The sequence below is a fragment of the Elephas maximus genome, chromosome 12 (assembly GCF_024166365.1).
Source record: "Elephas maximus indicus isolate mEleMax1 chromosome 12, mEleMax1 primary haplotype, whole genome shotgun sequence".
In the NCBI taxonomy this organism is placed as follows: domain Eukaryota; kingdom Metazoa; phylum Chordata; class Mammalia; order Proboscidea; family Elephantidae; genus Elephas; species Elephas maximus.
This window is the reverse complement of record NC_064830.1, coordinates 30,838,989-30,866,125: the sequence shown is the minus strand read 5'-3', so window position 1 is coordinate 30,866,125 and position 27,137 is coordinate 30,838,989. Positions and strand designations below refer to the sequence as shown.

Genomic DNA, 27,137 nt, shown 5'->3' with positions numbered 1-27,137 from the left:
AAATTGTATAATCAGTTCACCTTTTCTGGTACTATGCAGGTTTTCAAAATTAAAGGTTGCAGAAGAGGGGAAAAAAAAGGAAAAAATTCGTAAGTGTGGAAGTGCGAGGAGAGGTACATTAGGCCAGCTGTGCAAGTCCTTTCCAGAACAGTTGAATCAGGTGTGCAGTATTCATGACACAGTGGCCCGTCAAAGGGAAAGTCACAGAGTACTGTTACATACAAGAAAGCTTTTTTCACCTTGAGTTCTTTGAATTCTTTCGTTGTGCTTTCACTAGCTTCTTACTGAAGTGTTGGAATCTGCTCTGCTAAGTATAGGCCTTCCCTCACGGACCCAAAGCTTTGATGCAGGAGTCTTTGTAGAAGAAATTTGCGTGTGCGCTGACAAAATAAGTAGGGGAAAATATTGAATTGCAAATTGAATGATCTGCTGTATGATTAACTTCTTGAAATGCCGTGCGTGTTTTTAAATTACGTTAGTGGTTTTTAAGTGCGTTTGCAGCTGAACTTGCAGTCATTCTGTGTAGCCTCCTCCCACCTCAAAGTAATTATTATTGCCTGTTTATATTTTTAAGATCAAAGTAATTTGAGGTTATAGGATTAGTTTCTTTTGTCAAGTGTCAGATGTTGTTCTCATTGAACCTCTTCTTACTGTTTATTTCAGGTTGCTATCGTGTCGAGGTAGATATTGACTGAAAAATGCTGCTGATACATATTCTAGTCTCTTACTAGGCTGCTAGGTTGTAAAAGAGACTATGCAAAATTCAATATGTGCACTGACCAAAGTTTCCAAATTAAGGTTAGTGTCATCTATGTGAGGCAGGTTTATTTACTCATTTGTTCAATGTTTAATCAGTGCTCCAGGAATTAGGGACATAAAGATACTGGTAGCAGCCCTCAGTGGTTTACTGTATATTGGAGGAGACAGCCGTGGCCACAAATAAGTGCCGTAAGCTGTAACGGATACCTGGATGGAGTTCAGTAACTGGAGAAAGGAAGGAACCCCGGTCCTGGAGTCAGAAGGCTGGCGTTTGAATTCCACCTCATCACTTAGCACTTGTGTATTAAGACTTTTGCCCAGATCAGAAGACATAATTTGTGGGAAAGCACTTGATAAACTGTAAAATGATATACTAGTGTTAATTATTATTGTCTGTTTATATTTTAAAGATAAAAATTTTATAAAAAAGTATATAAAATAAACAAAACTGGCTATTTTTCATGTTATTGTAGCTGTTTTTTCAGTGTAGAATATTGTTTTGACAGTCTTTTTAGAATTCTGTTTCTTTAAGAAACCCTATTTCCCTGAGAAAATAGAAGGAATCAGAAGAATACTTTTATATGATTCCACTGCCTGCTTGCATCTGTGCCTATGTATTGCATCTTTTGCTGATACAGATGCAGTGTGCTTGCTCAAGTGAGACCAACCCCTCCATTTGTCCATTAGATCCCACATTCTTATGTATTGAAGGATATTTTTTTCATGAGTTTTTTGCAGTCTATTAGATTGTTTGTTTTTTTGTTCTTGAGTTAGAAGAATTATTTATATATTCTTGGTGTTAAACCCTTATTAAGTACATGATTATGAAACATTTTGTCCCATTCTGTAGATTGTCTCTTCACCTTGTTGATAAAGTTCTTTTAATTTTGATGTAGTCCAGTTCCTTTTTGTCTTGTTCTTGATGCATGTCAGAAAGTAGTGCTTGTTTATGCCTCAAATTTTTAATATAATATGCTTTATGGGTGTTGGTTTGTAACTACGGGTTATACATAAGTCTATGCTTTCAGTCTGCTTTTGTTCACCCCAGAGCCTTGGGTAGGGTTAGACTGAAGGTGTAGGTTTTGATAGGAGCAATGGAGAACACACACGGGGATTTGGTGATTTTTCTCTTTTTATTTGCAGTTATTTTGTAGTTTGGGTTATCCTCTACCTTTAAGTTAAATTAGCAATGTTTGTGTGTGTGTGTGTGTGTGTGTGTGTGTGTAGATTTACTTTCCATTGTTTTTGGAGGAAGTATTGGGAGATATATAACTAGGGAGTCACTAATGTCTTCAGCTACCCAGAAGTTCTGGTTGGAAAAATTTTATCCTTTAACCTCTTGCTTTTTAAAAATTGAAATAAAATTCACATAACATAAAAATTAACCATTAACCATTTTAAAGTGTGCAGTTAAGTGGCATTTAGCATATTTACTCTGTTGTGTAACCATCACCTCTGTGTAGTTCTAAGGCATTTTCATCACCCCAAAAGGAAACTCTGTACTCATTAAGTAGTCCCTCCCCATCCTATCCTTACCATCTGCCTCTGGAAACGACTAGTTTGCTTTCTGTTTCTATGGATTTACCTATTCTGCATATTTCATATAAGTGGAATCATAGAATAAGTGGCCTTTTATGTCTGTCTTATTTCACCTAGCATAATGTTTTTGAGGTTCATCTAAGCTGTATCATGTATCAGTACTTCGTCTTTTTTTGTGGCTGAATAATATTCTGTTGAATGGATATACCACATTTTGTTTAGTTAGTCTTAATTGTTTGAACATTGAGTTGTTTCTACTTTTTGTCTATTGTGAATAGTATTGCTATTTCTTTATTTAAGTTTTTTTTATTATATCCGTCCTCCTTTCATAGGTATATTTCTTAAACCAGAAGACAAAAAAGAACTGAGTCTTTTGTTACATTAAGTTATTTCAAACGATAGTTTCTACACTTGATCTTATGGAAACCCTGGTGGTGTAGTGGTTAAGTTCTACGGCTGCTAACCAAAGGGTCGGCAGTTTGAATCTGCCAGGCGCTCCTCGGAAACTCTATGGGGCAGTTCTGCTCTGTCTTTTAGGGTCGCTATGAGTCGGAATTGACTCGATGGCACTGGGTTTGGTTTTGGTTTTTTTGGACACTTGATCTTAGCCAAGAGGCCGAGAAGCAATCAAATACTAGTTTCTAAATAATGATTTTTTTTTTCTGGTATTTTTTCAAGTGTAGGATCAATTCTTTGATTACTAAAATTTCTGTTGGCAGTTTTGAACGTTTCCATTGTAATGTTAGAATAAAATGGTAACCTGGAGCAGCCTTATTTGAGAAGTGCTTGGAGTGAATTATAATTTGCCTAGATTGTACTAGACTTGTTATTTATGTACTTGTAAGCATTTCACCGTGGATATATTAGATGTATTTTCTAGGATTTTACCACTTGGTGGATTTTTTTTTTTTTTTTTAACAAAATCAGAGTCTCACCAAGATTCCTGACAGCTATTGGTGATTTTCTTACCATTTCTTAAAATACTAGATTTTTTTTTAATAGTTTTCTTTGTGTGATAAAAGGCCTTTATACACTGAGAGAGCCTTCTATTAATTTTTCTTTGTATGATATATGTTTATTTTGTAGGTACCAAAGACTCTGGGATTATTAAGGATATTAAGTGTCAAGTTTTACAGTCGCCAGGAACAAGAACAGGTAATGCAAACTGGCTTAACTTTGTGCTTCTTAGACATTTTCACCCGAGTTCCTTTAATGGCAAAGTAGAATGAACCTTGAATATTCTGTATTTTTCTCTGGGTGTGTTCATAATCATGAACCCTGGATGGTGCAAACAGTTAACACACTTGGCTGTTAATTGAAAGGCCTGAAGTTTAAGACTACTCAACGCACTTCCTCAAGGAACTTGCAATATAATGGGGCAGACAGACATAGAAGTAGTTATAAAACAGCATTAGGTTATAAAATGTATAAAATCATACAAGTTAAAATGTATAATCTAATTTATAATGTAATACTAAGCGCTGTTAAAGTACAGAAGAGAGAACATTCATTTATAGGTGAAACTTAGTTTGAACCTTGAAGTAAGAGTTCACCAGGCAGAAAGGGAAGAGTAGGCATTTCTGACAGCACATGCAAAGTCATGAAGTGTTGGAAAACACTCTTGGGAGGATTGCAAGTATAGGATCCATAGACTCTTGTTTTTTGTACTCCATGTTTATTTTATTTAGAACATTATAGTTGTAGTAATATCCAATAATCAGATGAAACGTTGGCGCACTCACTTGTCTATGCCAAGAAATTTGGAAGATAGCTACCAAGCTAATCGATCAGAAGAGATTGATATTTGTGCCCATTCCATAGAAAGGTGATCCTACGGAATGTGGGTATTATTAAACAATATTATTAATACAACACGCAAGTAAAATTTCATTGAAGATAATTCAAAAAATGGTTGCAGCAGTACATCAACAGGCAACTGCCAGAAATTCAAGCCAGATTCCAATGAGGGAGTGGGACAAGAGATACCATTGCTGATGTCAGATGGATCTTGGCCGAAATCAGACTCCAGAACAGGCATTTGACTGTGTGGATCATAACAACAATTTTCAGAAAAAGAAATATTTGGGGACAGCATTCATGACTCTTTTGTACCAGCTTTTTTCTCTATATAGTGGATTTTGTATGTATTGGTTGATTTGGTATGTCGATAGATAGACCTAACTCTTCCTTCAGTGTAAGAAAGACCAGAAATCTTTATTTTTGCTGTCACTTCCTGGGAGCTTCACATTGTTTTTTACCTTGACTCTTACTTACATTTTTTTTTTTTTTTACTTACTGTTTACTCTTTTTTGTGTGGAATTTAGCTATTTCTCATTGATGTCAGTATCCTCTGTGATTGAGCAGAAGAAGGAAGGAACAAGCAACTAATATCCTTGTATTTTGGTCCTTCTTTATGACACACTGTACTAGAATCCTTAACTGTTTGGACTTTAAAGCAAAAACAAAAACAAAAGAAAAACATCTTTGAACTTGGTACTCTAAAACCAATGCCTTAAAGTGAATATGTGAATATTATGTTTGTATTTTATTTGTATGGAAGTTCTTAGCCCAGAAATCATTGTGAGTCATAGATTTTTAGTGCCATAATTTTAGAGCTGAAAGGACTTGCAGAAATTATCTAGTAATTTTTCATTATTGCAGTTACTTTCTAGCTTACCAGTATTTTCATGTGATCTCAGTGTAAGCTTGCCTGACTAGCATTATGATGCCTGTTTTATTAATGAAGAAATTCAGTCCTAAAGAGAAATGATTTACCCAAACTCACTTGCCTAGACAGCATTAGAAATGGATTTGGGCTTGAATTGGCTCTTGGTCTAATGCTCTGTTTCTGCTATCTCGTGTGGCCTCTTGACTAAATGCTTAGCTGGAGAATTGTAGAAACGGAACCCAAGATATGTTGTACTTAAAAGTAGCCCAGATTATAACTTATTATCTCAGAAAAAAAGTTCTGTTTTTCTAGTCAAGTTTGGCAGCAATTATATTTATTTTTTAAAATGTGTACCTCTTTACTGATTTTTTTAAAAAGGGCTTTCCTTTCTTACATGGTAATCATTTGGTTCATATTTAATTCATTGTGCTCTCTTCACCTATATTCAGATTATAAAGTAGCAACACTGAGATCAGAGAATATTAGAGGTAATTTATGTATAATAGTTAAGGCGGTGATTGTCATATTGTAGGCAATCAGTGATAGTGTGGTTGCCTGTTACCAATTTGTTAATTTCTTTATAGCCATAATTATAGAACAATAAATAGTAGTCTGCATGTTCTTTTTAAATTGTGGTTTAGTATACCCAAAACTTCTACAGTTCAAAATAATCAGGTGCTAGTTGTCTGGCATATATTAACTCTTAAAAGGATATTAAGAATCAGAATTGTTTATGCTCTTCTATAAAATTTTTGACTGGGGGAAAAATACAAAGAATTTTTTTTTCCTTCATTATTTTGCAATATTTTTCTCTCAGTTTGTTAGCTAAGTCTTGAGGATGACTCTTACTGTAAAATATAGATTTTTGTGTTCTTTGTCAGACATTTAAAAACAGCAGGCCAGACTGTCTAGTAAATTCCTTGAGGGCAAGGACTTACGTTTGTTTTGTTCTCTGCTGATGCCTCAGGATATAAAATAGGGCTGGCATATAATACACCCACTCCTTGTTTATCAACATGGTTAGGTTCCAAAGACCAGATCGTTATGTGAAAATTGGCATTATGTGAAAATAGAGGATGACCACATCAGATCACAAAATGGAGGATGACTAAATCATTACATAACTGCCAAATTACCTCATCATATAACTGCCAAACCACTGTGACTCATGGCCCAGCCAAGTTGACACATAACCTTAAGCTTCACAACCAGCTTTTCTCTTGCCTCACACCTTGGCATTTGTTACTGTCAGACATACATCATTAATGCTCAAAATAGTAGGCTAAAATTTTTTTTACTCTTGTCATAAATGTGAAATATCGGATAACGAATAGTTGATAAGTGAGACATAGGTGTATGTATTATTTAATGTGTAATATTTAATGAATACTTGTTGAATGTTGGAAGAGCAATGCTTACAAATTCACCTTTTTTTAAAGCTTATGCTGTAGAATTCAGTACTATTGTTTTAATATAGCTTGTACATTTGGAAGGTACATGAAGTAGTCACTAATTTTTAATTGTTCTATATAGATTACAGGCAGTTGAAGAAAATGAGGTAATTTCAGCTAATCTTAGTACAAAGATCTGATATTTAACATTTAAAAGGATCTCTGTTTTGTAAAGGACAGTTAAGAAGTTTTATTGCAATGTTTCAGAGTAGGCACAATTCCTACTCTAAATATTGGTGCCAGTAGTGGAAGGGTTAAATTATTGTACTTAATTGAGAAAAGATAAGTGAACGTTTGAGCTAGTGGTTTAATATAAATGATAAGTGGAAGTGGAAGTTAAAAATCACGTTTACCTTCTAATTTTAATAGTAGTTTTATAGTGTTATATTACTACCCAAAAGATTCAAAGAAGTAAGAGGCAAGTACCTTTAAAACGTTTTGGGAAAAGATTTGAGGCTGAGAGGGACGTAGATTTGATAATACAAAGTTAATTAAAAGGGCCATAAATGAATTACTAGTGAAGGACGACAATAGTATGTTCAAAGTGTGCTGCATGAAAGCTGTTTGTAAGCCACCATTTACCATGCCCCATGCTGTCTACCAGATGACGCTAATTTACCAAGACTATCTTTCATTGTAGTTAAAACTTCATAGCATAGACTGATAGTAAGTTGTATTCACTGTTTTCTGTTAAGTCATACTTCAATAATGCATGTTCCTTTCTGTTTGTATTTTAATAATCTTATGAGTTTTTTCTAAGAGATCACTTCTTGCCTTCTCAGCCAAATAGACTTAAAAAGATAGTATTCTTATTTTAAAGTAATAAGTACAGATATTTTTATATATTTTTATTATCTTATTTAATATTACAGCCATCCTACAAAGTGTAGAATTATTCTTCCAATTTCATAGATTAGAAATAGGTTAAAAAAGTCAAACCTAGATATGTCTGACTTAATGTCTGTGACATTTTGGGAGTATTACATTACTACCATGTTCTCTTATGGACACTCCATAGAGGAAAGTTGAGGTAACTTTGTAGAGAGTAGGTAGAGATAAAGCAAGTTGGTGAGCTGCCTTCTGTTTTTATAAGAATTTATGTGCATATTATTGAGTAAATTATTTTACTTATCACCCATTATTGCAGTCAGAATAGCTACATAGTGTCTATGGGGGAAAGCTTTGGACTATTTAGGGTGACAAGAGTTGCGATTTATTTAAGAGTAACATATTTACATATGGTTCTAAAATTTCAGTTCTTTAAAAAATTTTAGAACAGCCTTTTTAAAGTCTTCTGATATAATTGATTCTCAATTATTCTAGCTCACATAGAAATTCATCTTGTCTGTACTGGTAAAATATAAGAAAATCTATATTTTTCATCATTAAAAGCAAATTTAAATATCTACTCATTGTTACTACTGTTAAAACAAAAATCATATTAAGGCAATAATAGACATTGATTGAAGTTTATTTAATATATAATTTGCAAGTCAGGGTAACATTTAATCTAGAGAATCAAAAATGTTCCAAAGAGGAAAGAACTTCCAAAGACTCTTACACCCCATCATCCAGACATTGCCATGGAAATGGGATCAGAGCAGTGTTTACATAATAACAATTTACCCTAAAACACAACTTTTAGTCACCCTGGAGTTTCTGTTTGTTGAAACTGACTGCACATAGATAATTCTTCAAAAGAGCACAGTGTCTAAGGCAAAACAGTCTTAGCAATTTACCTAGACCACTGTGTGACTTGAAGGTAACTTTTAAAAAGCCAGTCTTCTTAAGGCTCAAGGTCCAAAGATCACTTCAGAAGATGGTTTGGGGAGGTCACTCCAACCTTCCTGGAACACAGAAATTTGGATTCCAGGAGAATTAAACTCTGTTTCTCACTAGGAAAGGTAGTAGACAATGCAAATTAAAGGTGTTCTATGTTGGGATGCTATAAACAACAGCTCCTTGATGTATGGAATATGATTATTTTAATCCAAGTTTAGTTTTCAATCCCATTTAGTGCCAGCAGTTCCTAAACTGACATCTTTAGCCAGACCCCTCTGCATCTCAGATTTATGTACTCAGCTGCTTACTTGACGGCTCCAGTAGGATAGCTTCCAGGCATTTCAAGCCTGACGTTTCCAAAACCAAATTCTAATTTCTTCTCTTCTTCCTATTGCTAACCTGTTTCTCTCAGAGACTTGACTACCTAGGTAATCCACCCAGCTGGGTTGGTCAAGCTGGATTCTATGATAATTAAATATATAATATAAATATATTCTAAATATAAATATATATTTATACGTATAAATATTTATACGTATAAATATAACATATAAATATATTCTAGTTTTCATGCTTAGAACAACCTTATAATGCTGTTAGATGCCCTGAAGTCCTCTCAGACTAATAGTGACCCTATGTAAATCAGAATGAAATGCTGCCTGGTGTTATTTGTGTTTCATAGAGACAAAAAGTCTCCATTATGTGTAGTGGTTAACTAATATGCTTATGGTGACGTAACTATTACATGGCAAAACTATATTATATATTCTCGGCCAACATTTCATCTGTTGAAATGATGTTTAAAATAAAAATGACATTCATAGTTGAGGAATATGAAAGAAAATCACAGACACATTTTAACCGAAGTGAAAATTGCAGCTGTACCTAAATTTTATTGCTTTTATAACTACTTAATTCAAATGGAGGAACAGAGAACAAGATTATTATGCACTTATGCTAAGAAATCTTAATACAGTATGAGGGATTGCAGCTTAAATGTTTGAGGTTTACTTTTATTGTGATGTATAGTTTATTGAAAAACCATCTCTTGCTATGCACTCTGGAGTTCCCTCCCTTGCCAGCCAACAGGCATTCAGACTGCCCAATACCACAGACTGTTCACAGAATTTAGCATGGATTTTCCACAGTACTTATTGTGGCTTGAGATCTTGTGCCACAGTTACTCTCAGGGTAATGAATTACTCCCTGGGCCAGATACTCTGGGTGCTATAGGCTTGCAGAAATATTTCTACAAATACAAAGCAGAGCCTCTGTTTCAGAAGGAAAACGCCATCTTTTTTAAAGTAACAAAAATGACTTATTCATCACTGATTGGCTATGATTCAGTTGCTGCTACTAACTGTATAGTCTTACTGTGCATTTATATGAAAGTTAAACAGATGACTTAGGACTTCAAAGAAATGTATACTTAATGTGTATAGATTGGTGAAATATTATGTCTGGAATTTGCTCTAAAAGACTTTAGGGGGCAAATTCCTGGGGTGGGGGTGTTGAGTGGGAAAGGATAAATGAAACAAGCTCGATATTTGTTGAAGGTGGTTGTTGGGCACATGGGTATTCATTATACTATACTTTCTACCTTTGGGTGCTAGTGAAAATTTCTATAATGTTTTAAAAAGGAATATTAAGTTTGTAGTATGGGTATCATTTTATCAAATGAAACTAAAAGGATAAAGTACCCCACATTAAAAGCAAGTGGTAACATTTTAGTTAATACATTTCTTGCTTAAGTTTTAAATAGTAAAAAGAATAAAAGGAAAGAAAAAAAAGTATGAAAAGAAAATGTAGCATATTGATTTCATTATTTTTCTGGTTACAGTGCTGTTATTCAATTATTCATGTTATACATTTTTATTGTGCTTCAGGTGAAAGTTTACAGCTCAAGTTAATTTCTCATACAAAAATTTATACACACTTTTCTGTGACATTAGTTGTAATCCCCACACTGTGACAGCACATACCCTTCCACCCCAGTTCCCTGTGTCCATTCGACCAGTTCCTGTCCCTTCCTGCCTTCTCATCCTGCGTTTGGACAGGAGCTGCCCATTTGGTCTTGCGTATCTGATTGAACTAAGAAGCACATTCCTCACATGTATTGTATTTTGTTTTATAGTCCTGTCTAATCTTTGTCTGAAGGGTGGGCTTTGGGAATGGTTTCAGTTCTGGGTTAACGTTGCATGGGGGCCATAGTTTTGGAGTTCCTCCATTCTCTGTCAGACCGTTAAGTATGGTCTTTTTATGTGAAATTGAGTTTTGTTTTTGTTTTTCTCCTGCTCTGTCCAGGACTTTCTGTTGTTACTCCTGTCAGGGCAGTCGTTGGTGGTAGCTGGGCGCCATCTAGTTCTGGTCTCAGGCTGGTGGGGTCTCTGGTTCATGTGGTCTTTTAGTCCTTTGGGCTAATGTTTTCCTTGTATCTTTGGTTTTCTTCATTTTCCTCTGTTCCAAGTGGAATGGGACCAATTGATGCATCTTAGATGTCTGCTTGCAAGCTTTTAAGTCCTCAGATGCCACTTACATATATTTTTTGTTAAAGAGATTCATAAACTTTCACCTTGTTTTCAGCATGCCTTACATGGAGTTGTTTAGTGGAGTCTTTGTATTACTTGGGAGTTACCTTACAGATAACGCATGACTAATTATTCAGGTGATCAAAACAATAAAATATTCGTGACCATTATTCCTGCTGAGGAGCATGCATGTGACTACTAGAAAGGCCATGAGCCCACCTGATGATGATGATTATGGTGTAGTAGAAGTGACATAGATTTAGATTAAAGACATCTGAATTCTAGCTTAGGTTCTATTATCTACACTTTAATGATCTTGGTCAAGCATCATAGCCCTTTTGATCTTAATTTGTTCCTGTATAAAATCAAAAGATTGGGCTGAGACATCTTGAGAGTTCTTTTATTTAGCTAATAGAATTGATACCTTTGAATTACAGTATTGGGGAAGAATATTGAACATACATGGAGAATGAATAGGTCAGAAGAATGAACAGGTCTGTCTTGGAAGAAATACAGCCAGAATGTTTCTTAGAAGCAAGGGTGGTGAGACTTCATCTTACACACTTTGGACATGTTATCAGAGTGGAGCAGTCTCTGGAGAAGGACATCATGCTTGGTAAAGTAGATGATCATCCAAAAAGAGGAAGACTCTTAAGGGGATGGGTTGACATGGTGGCTACAACAATGGGCTCAGGTGTAACAACAATTTTAAGGATGATGCAGAACCGGGTAGTGTTTCATTCTGTTGTACACAGGATTGCTATGGGTTGGAACTGACTGGATGACACCTAAAAACAATAGAAATCTACACTTCTGAGGCCCACCTTACACAAAACCACAAAGCTTATTGACTTTAAAGGAAGATGCCGGTTCTTTCATTTTTTCCTAGCCTTATCTCCATTGCAGAAGAAGGGTTGTTATATATTTAAAAGTTTGCTTCAAGTACTTGTATTGCTTCTCTCTCCTGAGCACTTGTATTTTAATCTTTTTAACTTTAGTTCTAGGATTCTGGGATAAACCAAAACCAAATCCACTGCCTTTGAGTTGATTCTGACACATAGAGACCATATAGGACAGAGTAGAACTGCCCCATAGGATTTCCAAGGCTCTAAATCTTTATGGAAGCAGACTGCCAGGTCTTTCTCCTGGAGAATGGCTGGTGGGTTTGAGCTGCCAACCTTTTGGTTAGCAGCTGAACACTTAACCACTGTGCCACCAGGGCTCCTTAGGATAAAACCAAACCAAACCTGTTGCTGTTGAGTCGATCACCGATTATATCTGGTTAAAGTAATTTTAGTACTCTTTTCAGCTATCTATCATCCTACAATGTTCTTCCCCCTTGAAATTGTTCTGTTATTCTTGCTGGTTAATGTGTTCTAGTCATTTTAGACTCCCTGAGGACTTAAACTCAGATGTCTATAGAGGGTAGGCAGATAATATACATTAGTGAATTGAGCCAGGTGTAATAATTGTGATTTTTCAATCTAGTTATGATTCATTTTCAGTTCTGCAGCTGATTTTTACCTTAATGGCGGGGGGTGGGGGAGGGGCTTTGGCTAACTGGAAAGCTTACAACTTTTCTAAAGGAGCATCAGCTACTCACTCGGTTCTACCGGATGATTGCCATTTGGGGATGTGGGCCCTGTGTTGCTAGATTTTCTAAATATTCAGGGGAAATGTCCTGATGGGCTGCCATTTTCTGGTCTCTGTTTTAGTCTTTGTGGGCAAGCTACTTTAGGCCTTGTCCTCAGTAGATGCTTGAATGGGAAGTAGTTATTTGTCCATTTAGTGTTTGTTCGATTCTTCTGATTCTGTAGTAGCTGGTAGGCTAGGTGAACATTCCAGTGCTCGTATGGTTTCTCTTATGTGGTCACTGAGAAAACCTCGTATTCTAGTGGGAAAGGACTGATGGAGATTATTTGGACAAGTAGGATTTATACAAACAAGCCTTCTGAGTACCCTTAGGTCGGCCATGTAAACTCAGTGTTACAAAGCTTCTCTGTTCTGTGGCAGCAGTTGGTTTCCTTAAATTGGGTAGTTTGGCAGTAAATCTGGAAGATCTCAAACATCCATAGTGTACCTTAAAGCAGAAGGAACACTTTACTTCCTGTGCTTGCTATCCGTTCCCATTACCCTTTGGCCCTCTCTTCCTCTAGCTATCTCCTCCTCCTCTCTTTGTCCTTCTTTTCCACAGCATGCATTTTTAGTCTATCCATAGCACGTCGCATATCCCGGGCGTTTTGTAAGTGTAACCTCTTTTAAAGACATGGTCCCAGATTTTAAGGAATCCACAATCTAGTCAAGAGCATCTTATTAAAGGTATTGAGAACTGATGGTAATTGATGTAGGATATGAAGAACTATTTTTATAAAATTTGTGTATTTGGGTTTGAGTTATATGTTGTTTATAACACTGTAAAACAGATAAAACTCCTTAAGGGTAGGAGCCCTGTTTCCATATGCTGGAGCACATTTATAGTGATATGAAGCAGTTGGAACCCTTAATTATTAAAAATCATGCAAAACATGGTATGCTTTAAGAGTTTTACTAAATTCTGGAAGTTATTTCTATTAGGCTACAAGTCTCTTGCTCTGACCTTATTATAATTATTGTATAGGATGGGATCTTTAAGATGAGCCTTTCTCCAGATGGGACTCTCCTTGCAGCCATTCACTTCTCAGGGAAATTAAGCATCTGGGCCATTCCATCTCTGAAGCAACAAGGGGAGTGGAATCAAAATGAGCAGGTATGTATTTTGGTAATGATTTTTCTCAGAATGATACCCCCTTAAGGGTGAGTGCTGATTATTCTAATTTTATTTTGTTGATGATTTACTGTATTTTGTTGTAATTTGTTTTGTTGATAATTTACATGGATATTATTTAGTTAAATTATAATATCAATATAGTAGGACAAATTAAGAATAGATCAGCACTGTACACTGAGTTTAATTTACATTGCAGTACACTCTATACACTGAGTGTAATCTGTCCATGTCCTTCTCTGTTTGTTTTTGTTCGGTCATTCCACAACTTCAAAATGGAGATGTTAGTTTTTTCAGCAAAGGTCAACTAATATGATGGAGGATTTGGAGGGACTCCTATTTGAAAACAAAGTCAGCATTCTAAAGGAGTTACAATTTTTCCTAAGTCTTGGAATTCTTTTTAATATGGTGTTTAGTTAAGGCTTGAATAGAGTTACCTTTTCTTCATTCCAAAGTGGGTAGCTAAGATATAAAAAGAGATGGAATTGTTAATTTTTTTGTGTCTTGGAATGACAGGTTTTAAGGTTCAAATGATTTAGCTGTTTATAACAGGTAGGATCAATATCCACTGTAATTGAAAATCACAACTGGAAAGTAAGGTCAGCTCATTTAACGCCATGAATTGCGACAGAGTGAAGGTTTAAAAAAAATGGAAAAAAGCTTTCCTCAGCTGAATGTAATTTATGTTATAAATCTTTTACTTTCTGATGATTATTTTGCATTTTGGCAATCTAAGGTTTAATTCCCTTTCCTCTCACCCCATCCCCTTTTACTGTGGAGGTATCCTGCTACTAGCTTGGTGAATAGTTCTCAATTTTGTGTAAGATGGAAGCATATTTCTTGAGTGATCTCAATGGAGTAATGACTTCTTTCAGAATTCTTTTTTTTGTTGTTTCATTTCATCAAGCTGCACTATTAAAATAATTCTTATGAAGTAAACAGATTTTTTTTTCCCAGAATAGCAGGGGAAAAGAGAAAGTGGCTCTAAGTTTTCTTATTCTATTCACAGACCTAAATTTGTTTTAGCTATTTTTTATCTTTTGACTTATCCACAGGCTCATTAAGTCCCCCTCACCTCCCCTCCCCCAACTTCCAAGCATTCACCTTCAATTTAATATGGTCCCCAAATCTCTGCCACTCCCTCAGAGTTACTGGATCCAGTTAGATTTGTTCTAACTGGAATTACGGCTAAGTTGACTTACCTCTTCTCTGTAGGAGTAGCTCGACTCTCAGAACTGTTCAGCATATTTGGTTAGGCATGTCAGGCAGCAGAACTTCCACCAGGCTGTTAAAGAACTGGCTGATAATTGCAGTATAGACTGATTTGTGTGCCATATAGTTCATACTGCTTGTACTTAGTGAGGCACACTACATGAATTTTGTGTTTTGCATCCATATTCAAAATAAAGACATTATTCAGGTAATTCATCGAAAAGGTAACTTGCATTCTTCACGGCTGTCACTATGTAGTGATAAAGTATTCAGCTTCTCTTATTTGGGAGGATCTTGCTGTTCTCACCATGTGTGGGAAATTTCACTTTTGGGAAACATGTTTTTTAAATGGTGAAAACTTTGAATACAAAGGTATTTTCCCCCTTGGCTTTCTGTTTTCCTAAATTATTTTCATGCACCTAAGAGAAATATTGATCAACTTCTAAAGCACACTAATAACTCATTTTGTGAGTGTCCTGGAATGTTATACACGCACCATCAGGGCTATACACAGCAGCGCTGATTAGTATGCTGTTTTGTTCGCCGAAAATAGTGGATATCCTTTTTGCCTGCAAAGATAAATTGCATCTGTTGTAGTGGTACTTGTTGGCATATGCTCAACTTTGTGACTGGTTAGGGACTTTTTTTTTTTTTCCGGCGATTAGTAGCTCGTAAATTGTTCTTGTAATTCGTTAATCTTTTCTCATTAAGGTTATTCATTAAGTAGATTCTTTATAGTGCTTCTATTAAAAAAAAAAAAAAAACTTCAAAATTCTTTTAAAAAACCCTCAAAGCTTGGAAATGGACAGAGTTGTTTGAACAGAAATACCCTGAGAACTTAGAAGGACAATTTACCAGGAATTGATGTAACCTAGTTGTTGCCTACACAATCCTCAGATAGAGCTTTTGGCTTTTAAGTGAATCTTTTGGCATTTAAGTCAATCTCAATCAGGAGAAATGCAATTTGATTCTCAAACTAGATGTATCTTTTACTACAAACTTACCACCTTGTTTTAGAGCTTATATGCCCATTTCTTCTGATTTGGTTGGTATATATTATTTTCCATGAATGCCTGTATAAACTGGAAAAAATAGGTTTTGGGGCTTGCAAAACTGAAAACCTGACTGTAGAGCTGGGTGATGCTGTTTTGCAGGTAGTGGTATCCTTTGCTGAGGGAGGCAGTGGCTTAGCTGTAGTTACTGAACCTCATCGGGCTGTCACACCACTCCCACTGCTGCTTAGCACACTGCCTCATTGGAGTTCATCACATCACAGGCCAGCGACCCCCAGCCCTCCCTTTCACCTTGTTTCTCGGCACATAGACTGTAGGGGAATACAACAAACTGTCCTCTGAGACCCCAGTCAGTGTTATCCTCAAAAGGAATTTTGGTGCCAAGATGGGAACATAGAGGGACTTTAATTTTATCCATTCTTTTCTTTAAAAGTGTAAAATGCAAGCCCCTTCTTTTACCTGTCGTCTTTGCTAGTCTCATGATTATGCTGCTTTATACTTGCTTCCTGGGCCCTCCTATTCCTGCTTTCTACTTTTGTCTAACCCTTTCTGCTATGCTTTCTGAACCTTTATTCCATTGTAAGCAAACTCTTAGGAAGTCTCAAACTCTCCACAAAACACTGTTTTTGTTTTTGTTGTTGTTAAGTAAAGCAGAAATAACCTGTTTATAAAGCTCAGCAGGATTAAGGTACATGTATACGCTACTCTTGTAGCTTTTACAAAATTTCTTCTAATAACATCAGATATTACTTATTGAGTACTTACTTTGTTCCAGGATTTTACAGCAAGGAAATAGAAGAGCCGAGATATGATTTCATATTTCTCCAACTTTAATGTCATTCTGTTTCCATGAATATATAGGAAAATAAATACATTACAAAAGGTACTGAAAAGTAGAACATATTTATTAGGCTAATGAATGTCAGTGTGTCTTGCACATATGTTTTTCCGTAATACTTGGTATGTCATTAGTTAAATAACATCCTGCTATTTGAAAGGGCCAAATTTGAAAGGCCAAATTTAAATGTAATAGGGAGGTTAGAATTGCAATTATTATTATTTTTTTACATTGATTATTTCTATTTGATGGTCTTTAAAAGCACATAGTCAAACCTTTTTCTCAGTGGATGAAACACAGATTTTTTTCTTCCTTCCAAATGTGTTGACCTCTTGAGCTAGTCAATGTGTACCAGGTATTGGAATAAATAATTGATGTAGCCTCTCATTGGTAAACCCTTGGCTGCATAATAGATATGTAGAGTACTTATGATACGGTGGGGCATGGGGGTGAAAGTGGTAATTCTTTTTCCAGCAAGAGGAATTTTAACAACCATACTTTGCCTGAGTCTTTTACTTACGTCCTGGGGCTTTTGTTGTTGTTAGCTGCTGTGGAGTTGGCCCCTGACTCATGGCAACGCCATGCACAGTGGAATGAAATGGCGATCGGTTGTGGATCAGACTCGTGAGATCCACAGGGTTTTCGTGACCTGGTTTTCGGAAGTAGATCACTAGGCCTTCCTTTCTAGTCGTCTTAATATGGGAGTTCTGTTGTAATCTGTTGAGCATCATAGCAACATGCAAACCACTGATGAGACAGGTGGTGGCTGGTATGAGAATGTGTTGGCCTGGAATTGAGCCTGAGTCTCCTGAATGGAAGATAAGGGTTCTGCCACTGAACCACACTGCCTCATTCCTGGGGATTCATTACACTAGATTTGGGCATTTTAGATTTAAACTTTATTTAGAAGTCATTAAAATCTAGTGTACTTGAGTAAATGCTATAAAGCTTGTATGTAACAGTATTGTAAAGAATAAAAAGAAAACCTAAACCTGTTGTCTTCAAGTTGATTCTGACTCATAGTGACTTTAAAGAGTAGGCTGTTACTATATTCATAATAACATTTAATGGTAAAATAATAAAATTCTACTATTTGTTGAATTTCTGTTGAGTGCCAGAGTAAGAAATACAGTAAGTTGTTCTTCCCCTTAAGACATTTATAGTCTTACAAGGAAAATAATAAATAATTAAAATAATAATGTTTTAATATTACCAAAAGATAAGCTCAGAGGAAAGGCACATAATTCCACTGGTGATGTCAGGGAGAAAGATTGCTGGAAATAAGTTACATTTTTATAGTTGTTGTTATTAGGTGCTGTTGAGTCAGTTCCAACTCACAGTGACCCTACGTACAACACAATGAAACACTGCCGAGTCCTCTGCCATTCTTACAGTCCTTGTTACGCTTGAGCCCATTGTTGCAGCCATTGTGTCAGTCTGTCTTGTCGAGCGTCTTCCTCTTTTTCATTGACCCTCTACTTTACCAAGCATGATGTCCTTCTGCTGGTCCCTCCTGGTAATGTGTCCAAAGTACTTGAGATGACGTTTCACCATCCTTGTTTCTAAGGAGCATTCTGGCTGTACTTCTTCCAAGACAGATTTGTTTGTTCTTCTGGCAGTCCGTAGTATATTCAATGTTCTTTGCCAACACCATAATTCAAATTTTTGTAGTAAGGCTTTGCTATTTGCAGAACATTTTCATTTGCCTCATAACACAGCCTTTTAAAGTAAAATATGTTTTTATACCCATTTTAATAGATGAGAATAGTGCTAAAAGAAGTTGATTTGAGATCACCAAGTGTTGACATCAAGATTCCATTTCAGTTTAGGTCTGACTTTACAGGTTAAGCCTTTTTCAGAGTGTTCATTTATTGCGCTTATGTTTAAAAATTCTTTTATCAGGGCAAATCAGGTAGAAGCGTACAATATTAATGGAAAACAAGGGAGAGATACCCCTTGGAGTTTATATGAATAGCACCCCGAGAGTTGTGCAGTTCATCATGTGGAGACCCTGGAAATGTACAAATATGAGTAAATTACAGGTATAGCATTGCCATTTACCAAGTGTAACGGTTTCACTGTTGGGTGTACTTATCACTGGAGTTCTTTGAAGAGACGACCAAGACCCTGAAAAATACTTACTCCTTGTGGAGGCAGCTGCTACTCTTTTCTCATTCCTCTAACAATATTCAGGTAACCTTAGGTCAACCTGATAGGAAACGGCCTTGCCTCTCTTTATGGCTACTCTAGGAACTGAATGGACAAACCAATTTTTTAAAAAAAGATTATATAGTACCGTAATATGTAGTGTCTATTCACCTTATACCGTTAGCTTGAACATTGTCTGAGAAGAAGCTAATGTTACGGCTGCCCCATACAACCTTAAACCCTTTTACCAAAGTTGTGACTCCGCTCATTGGGGGTTTTCTTCGTGTAATTTGCCACTTCATTAGTTTTCATAATGTGCTTAGTATGAGTCAGTATTTTCTCTGTAAAACCTAATGATTAGAAATAGTTGTGGGAGTGCCTATTCTGATTTACTTCCACCCAGTTTTGAGTTGATTAAATGCTTTGGCTTTCATTGTCAATATGAAAATCCATCTGGCAAGAAATCTGTGAGTATTAAATTTTGTTCATGTTTGGAATGTAGTACAGTTGCTTAAGTGATTTTCATTTCAAATGTTTCCCATATGTTATGCTTACATCTTTACATCTTATTTTTAGCCTTAATTTTTCTCTCAAGACATTTTATTATTTGCCTATTTGTACTTTGTGTCTGGTGGTCACCAACTTATCTTTTCCATTTTAATTGTATTTTCTCTTTAGACACATAGTAGGTGTTGGACTGAGTTTGTTAAATGGATAAATCAATGACAGATAAGTGGCAAGATGACAGTTTATCTAATTAACCTTTACGTAATCCACAGCTGTCTTCCAACTGAGCTCCTTGGGAGTAGGTACTGAGTATGTATTTCATCTACAGGATCTGCAGTTTGGCATATTAAATGCTAATAAATGTGGAATAAATAAATGTTTGAAATGGTGATTTGATGCTGTTGGAGGCAGGGGCTTCAATATATTAATATTATAGTTGTTAAAAAAAAATCAGCAAATCCTTAAACCTAAATAAAACAGTGTGTTAGCCATAGTAACCCTTCTGTACAAAATCTGCACTGTGTGCTTTCATGTGGGCTGTGGAGAGTGTGATGGTCCTGCTCTGGAAGAACCAGCCTGTAGAATGTGTATCAGATGCCCTAAAGCACGGGCAGACTATCAATGTCCTCACACCTAGGAGTCCTTGGAGTTGAAGGATTGTCAATTTGGGACAAGTTAAGTAGTGTGAGGGGAGCAGTGGGGATGTCAGCTGAGAAAGCAGTGAAGGCAGCTGTCAGGAATGAAATGTGCAAGATACTAGTCAGGCAGGCTGCCTCTGTCTGAAGTAGAGTGAAATTTGTAATTTGTTTGGGCTTTTTTCCTAAATATACCATGCAGGTAATTTCATCCTACTTCCATGCATTGTGAAGTTAAATCTTTAACTCAAATACTTAGAATGAATCTGCTATGGCAGAAATGCTGACAGGTAAAATCTAATGTCCTGGGTACTTCAGTTCATCTTCTTTCCTTGAATAAACTTAGCATTTTGCTACCTCTGTGCTTTTGTTTATTTTATGCTCTTTTCCTGAAATGTCTTCCTTCACCTATTTTTCCACATCCAAATTACCCACTATTAGAAGCATATCACTATAAGGCTTTCTTTGTACCCCTTAGGCCCCCTTCGGCATTCTCAATCCCATGTTCACAATTCTCTCTTCTTCTTTGATAACTCCTAGGACTTGTGTTAATACCTCTCTTTGGGCAGTTACAAACTTGACCTTCAGTTATCATTATTTATATTCATTTCTTAGCTCTCTACTTAAATTGTAGGCTGCTTGACTGTGGCACTTCTGATGTCTATATTCCTTTTTGTTTTTCCCCTATCTCTCACAGTGTATTTGGACAGTGTTTATTGACTAGCAGAAGAAAACACACTTTTGAGAGGATACAGGAAGACAAGAACTATACCAGCTAAGTTTTCTATAGCTTAGATGTTCTGAGATGTTCACAGTTCAAGCCATAGCACCTTGGTTCTGTTAGCTTGGTACTGCCTGTTCGTGGTACTCCTTTCGGTCATTAACTTGGATGATAAAGAGCATACTTCTTATGCCGTTGAGATTGTTCCTTGTCTTTTCTGAGGACTTTTTGTCAAATTACATTGTGATCTATACATCCTTAAACTTACCCAAGGTTGAATTATGGTCCTTGTTGTTTTACTGTGATAACATACATGTGACATGGAAACCCTGGTGGTGTAGTGGTTAAGAGCTATGGCTGCTAACCAAAAGTTGGCAGGTGCTCCTTGGAAACCATATGGGGCAGTAATACTCTATCCTGTGGGGTCCATGTGAGTCAGAATTGACTCGACAGTAGTGGAGTTTTTTTTTTTTTTTTTTTACAGGTAAAATAAAACTCATAGTTTTAGCCCTTTTAAAGTATACAATTTAGTGACATTTAGTACATTGACAGTATTGTTGTATAACTGTCACCTCTATCTAGTTCCAGAACATTTTCATCACCACAAAAGGAAACCCCCACTTCCCCCCTGCCCCCCCCCCATCCCTGACAACCACTAATCTGCTTTCTGTCTTTATGGGTTTGCCTATTCTGGATATTTATATAAATGAAGTCATACAATCTGTGCTGTTTTGTGTCTGGCTTTTTTTACTTAGCGTAATGCTACTGTGTTAGTTATCTAGTGCCACTGTAAAGAAATATCTCAGCTGGATGGCTTTAACAGAGATAACATTTATTCTCTCACAGTCTAGAAGGCTGCAAGTCTGAATTTTGGGGTGCTGGCTCTGGAGGAGGGTCCTTGTTATCAATCTTGCCTGGTCGAGAAACTTAGTGCAGGGACATGGGTCCTAAAGAGAAAAGCAGGCAGAGAGACTGAGGTCCCTGCCCCGCATCTCTCTGCTTGCTTTTCTCTTTTATATCTCTAAAGAGATTGATTTAAGACACAGCCTAATCTTGTAGATTGAGTCCTGCCTCATTGACATAACTGCCTCTAAGCCTGCCCATTAACATCACAGAGGTAGGATTTACAACACATAGAAAAATCACATCAGATGACAAAACGGTGGACAGTCACTCAATACTGGGAATCATGGCTTAGCCAAGTTAACACACATTTTTGGAGGACACAGTTCAGTCCATAACACCTACTGATTAATGGTGTTCATTTGGGTTGTTTGTCTTTTGTTGTTGAGTTATAAGAGTTCTTTATACATTCTGGATACTTGACCCTTAGATTTATAATTTGCAGATGTTTTCTCCTATTCTTTGGTTGTCTTTTCACTCTCTTGATAGTGTCCTTTCCTGTGTAAAAAGTTTTTAATTTTGATGAAATCTAATTTATCCCTATTTTCTTTCGTTGCCGTATCTAAGAAACCATTGCTAAATCCAATTACAATTAAATTGACTCCTATGTTTTCTTTTAATAGTTTCATAAGTTTAGGTTTTTGATCCATTTTTAGTGGATTTTTATATATGGTGTGAGGTGTCAGGTTCCAATGTCACTTTTTTTCGTATGGTGACCCAGTTGTCCCAGCACCATTTCTCGAAGACACTGTTCTTTCTCCATTGAATGGTCTTGGCACCCTTGTTAAAAATCAGTTTACCATAAATGTGTGGGTTTATTTTTGAATTCCCAATTCTATTCCAGTGACCTGTACGTCTGCCTTTATGCCAATACAATGTTTTGATTACTGTTCCTTTGTAGTAACGTTTGAAGTCGATAAGTGTGAGTCCTCTAACTTTTTTTTTAAGATTGCTTCTAACTTTATTTTCAAGATTGCTTCTACTCTTCAAGGCCCCTTGCAATCTCATGTAAATTTTAGGATCAGCTATTGTTTTTCGAGGGGCTTATGGTTGTTTTTTCTTTTTCTTTTTTTTTGTCACAACCTACTTGCTTTTTAGTTGTAGGAAGAACAGGATGTCAAGAGCAACATTTTTACCAAGTTGGTATAAAAATTTAACAGGATCCAGATACAGTTGTTTACACTGACAACTGACAATTACAGTAAAATTTCAAAATTCAAGCAGCAGTTTGAATCGTGTTTCTTGAAAAATGAAAACAACACCCACACAAAATAAGTATTCCCCGCGTGATCCACAGGACCTGGGTGGGGTCCAGCCTTGGGCTATGGAGGCTGTTCTGCTCCCCCAGTCCCCTGTATCATAGGTGCATCCAGGAGCGCAGTGGGCCCAGGACCCTTGGAACTGGGGTGCGATTACCTGTGCATTTCTCCTGGGCGCCTCGGGGACCAGGCCCTTCCTTGGCCTGCCATGCAGTAGGCAGGAGCCAGACCCTGTCCCTGAGAAACAGGCTCCAAGGGACTTAAAGTTTTATTCCATACTGACCTTGTGTACTCCGGAATGTAAGTAGGGAGCCACACGTGTTAACATATAATTAAATGGTGGTATGTATAAAGTGCCGTTTGCACATGTAAAGTGGTAATTTTGAAGCATTGAGAAAATTCTAAAGTGCCTTACTAATGGTCCAATAATAATTTAGTTGATTACTTTCAATAAAAAAAAAAATAGTGTGTACTTTATTGTATTCTAATTCTTTGAAGTATAATCCTTTTATGATTAAGTAAATGAAGAAACTCTCATTTCTTTTTATGCTCTATAAAAGATTTTTTATAATTTTTTTTTTCTGATAACGTTTAAAGAAATATATCTTGTCTGTGACTACTGAGTGATTTATCATGGTAGTGCACAGTAGGAAGTTCTTTCAACACTAGGAAGGAGTTATCTATTTTGATACTCTAAAGTGTGAGCCATAAAGTGTGAGCCACTGATAAATTGATAGTAAAATATATCTGCTTATTTTGTTACATTAGATGAAAAAGCACATTTAGGTTTATTTAGCTGTATCATGGCTTTCTTCAGATATAAAATTTCAAATTAACATCCAAATTATTTTTGACTGGTCTTTCTCCATAGTACTACAGGTTTACCCCACTATTTGAAAGTAGAACGTTCCTATGAAACCTTTCATAAGCCAAAGTGGCATAAAGTGAAGAAATAATAATTTATGTGAGAAAACTTTTTGAGTGTTCCTAGACCCAAAAAATAACCTACAATCATACCAAATAACAGGAAGAGGAGGAGGAGCAGGTGGCAGCTGAGGAAGGCCAGGAGGAGACCATGGGGTGGGGGGGCGGGGAGTTGCTGGGCTTTCTGACCAGGTTGCACGTGGCCCCGCTGCCTTGGATTACAGTGCCCTGGACCGCTACCCAGACGTGCTGCACTCTTCAGGCTGGTAGCCCTTAGAGTTTCCGGACTGCTGCTAATCTTGGGGGACTGGTGCCCCTCTAACACCACCACCTGGTTTTCACCTACTGGGCCAACTGTCAGCAGGTGTGCAGGCCCTTAAACCAGCTTTTTACATACAGTGATGCTATTTTCGCTTTTCACGTCTTTTTGTAAAAGTGAAAATCCTCTTCCGGTTTCTTTCTGTTAGGAAAATCCTCTTCCCGTTTCTTTCTGTTAGGAAAGAAGTGGTGTAAGGCAAATTTTTTTTTTGGAGAGGGGTTGGGGGAACTTGAATAATTCTGGAGATTAAATAATTAACAGCCAGGAGGTTCTCTGGCAGTAACTTAATCTCAATTGTTTTATTATATTTGAGAGATCTTGATATGTCATTATATCTTAAAGCTGGGCATAACACTGTGTTGCCATGAGATTAGACTAGAATATATTCAGTATGAGAGTTGTATGGTTATAATTTTTACTTAGTAAATTGGCGGTCTTAAAAAGTGAGAACTAAGAGGTAGGGTAGAGATCACCCATTCAGCTCTCAGAACTTTGGAAACCAAGGCCTGGAGGTATGCTTAGTTTACTAGCGCAGGGGCAGGACCAGTATCCAGGCCAGTGTTTATTGACAACAAAGGAGCCATTATATCCTGAGTACGTATGTGTGTGAGTGTGTGTATAATGAATTCTCAGTGTATCTTAGTTTCATTTGTATTAATTTTCTACTTGATATCTTACTGTTCTTGTGTTTGCTATTCTCTTCATTAAATTGAGCCACAGTACCTGCATGTGCACATTTTAAGCGTAAGAACAGTTGGCTTTTCAAGACTATTAATGAGAAGGATAAATTTTGGTTAGGTGTAATTGAGACATAAAAGTAAAGCATCATCTCTATATCTTATTAAAAAAATAATAAATCCACAGATCTTGATGATTTTTCTCACAGTTTTCTTCCATGGTTGTCTCAGTCATGTACTATTTTTCTTATTTAGCCAGGCTACGATGACCTTAATCCTGACTGGAGGCTCTCTACTGAGAAGAGAAGAAAAATAAAAGGTGAGTTGTATGAAATATGATCATGAAAACCTTATAAGACTCATAACATACAGAGGTCTCTAGATACCATAATAGTACAAAAGATTTCTCTGCTTCACTTTGGAAGAAACAGGAAGATTTCATAGAATTGGGAGCGCAACAGATCTGATTTTCTTATGGTCAGGTGTTAACCTGATAGACCTTCGCCCAAAGGTGAGGTCAGAGCCCAGGGCAAGCAGCGTGGGTCTCCCCTGACGAGCCAACTTGAAATGATGCACCAAATTCAAAACTCCCAAGTTTAGTTCTTTTCAAATGCTTTTGGGAAAAATAGCTGAAAGGCAATCAGTCCTCAAAGAATATACACAGAGTAGTTACCTCTCAGGGGTGGGAAAAAACTCCAGAAAACAAACCCATTGACGTGGAGCCAACTCACAGTGACTCTTTAGGACAAAGTAGAACTGCCCCATAGGGTTTCCAAGGTTGTAATCTTTACGGAAGTGGACCATCACGTCTTTCTTCCATGAAGTGGCTGGTGGGTCTGAAGTGCTGACCTTTCAGTTAGCAGCTGAGTGCTTGTCTACTGTGCCACCAGGGACTCAAAGGGGGAAATAATTAGGGTGGGACTTTCGCTTTTATGTTTCCATGTTTAAAGACTCTTTTTTTTTTTTTAAAGAACATGTGTTATTTTTATAAATAGAAAAAAAAGGAAGATTTGTATATAAATAAAAGTAATAGTAATTATTTAATTGGTAGATTAAAGTAAAATAAAAAAGAACATTTGAAGGGTTATTTTGAGTAAATGTTTCCTTTTTCTTCTGATGAAACTACCAACATTAAACATCCTTGCATGTTTAAGTGTCTTCTATAAAATCCATGTTAGTTACAGGGTTGAAAATCTATCATAGTATGTTTTTAATTCACATTTAAAGAGCATTAAAATATTGATTCATTAATATCACGTATCATACTTTGACTTATCTACTTTTGTTAATTAGTTATGTAAAACATTCATCCAGAAACATTTTCTGGAAAAAATAATTTGTCAAAGCAGAAGGTAGAAGTCTTATTTACATGACCTGACCCTTTTCCTTCCTACTTTTTACTTAACTGTACGCCTAAGTAACGTTATTTTTCACTTTTCTTAAAATTTCTTATTTCTATGAATTGCCTTAGGGTTAAATTAGAGAAAATGTTTAGTTGTTACGGTCTTTTTTTAAATTAAAGTGAGTTATCATGGTGTTGAACTATTTTCTTTATCTCCTTAGTCTAATGTTTATATACATATTTAAATACATGTATTACCTTTAAAGCTTATAAGATCCTTTGTAGTATAAGTGAGATAAAAAAGTAACAAAATTATGATAAATATCATGCTCTTTTTTTCTGAATGCCTCAGTTTGATGAACCATAATTTATTTTTGTCCATGAAAATTCTTTCTGTCCTTGAATGTTTTTTCTTCTGATTGATTTGCAAATTTTAGAAGAAGTCACTAGAAATGATTACGTATCTCTTATTTTTTTCCAAAAGTATACTTCTCCCATAGTGTTTATGTGATACGTGAACATTTTCCAAAACTTTTAAAATTTTATAATATGTACTATTTGTACACACTGTTCGAATCTGCCAGGTACTTCTTGGAAACTCTTTTGGGCAGTTCTACTCTGTCTTATAGGGTCACTATGAATCGGAATTGACTTGACGGCAGTGGGCTTGGTTTTTGGTTTACCTTTAAACTTATGTTGAAAAGGATACGATATCTCTCTCCTAAATATATTAGTTTCTTGAGAGAAGGACCTTAATTTGTTCACCTCTATATAGGGTTGCCATGAATCGGAATCGACCTGATGGCAATGGGTTTGGTTTTTTTTGGCATATCCTTAGAACCTTGGACTGTTTTGGGCAGGTTGTTAGCACTTAGATATTCATTAAGTGAATTACCAGTTCGTAACTCATAGTTGAGTAAAAATTTGAGCAATGACTTGCTGTTGTTACTTGTCATCCAGTCGATTCCGACTCATGGTGACCCCTTGTGTGCACAGTAGTGTGGCTCCATAGGGTTTTCAAGGTTGTGACCTTTTGAAAGCAAATCTCCAGGCCTGTCTTCCGAGGTGCCTGTGGTTGTGTTTTGACGGCCAACCTCTTGGCTAGTTGCGCTTAACCTTTTGCGCCATCCTGGGACACAGTATACCCT

At 36.4% G+C, this 27,137-nt stretch overlaps 1 protein-coding gene across 3 annotated transcripts in view; it reads left to right on the top strand.

Annotated features, from left to right (window-relative positions):
* Positions 1-27,137, top strand: part of NBAS (NBAS subunit of NRZ tethering complex) — a 452,886-nt gene that overhangs the window by 89,045 nt on the left and 336,704 nt on the right. For all 3 annotated transcript variants that reach the window (XM_049903481.1, XM_049903480.1, XM_049903479.1), the window contains exons 11-13: positions 3,385-3,453; positions 13,345-13,473; positions 24,903-24,966. In XM_049903481.1, the coding sequence (XP_049759438.1) occupies positions 3,385-3,453; positions 13,345-13,473; positions 24,903-24,966 (262 nt within the window). The remainder of the gene's footprint in view (positions 1-3,384; positions 3,454-13,344; positions 13,474-24,902; positions 24,967-27,137) is intronic.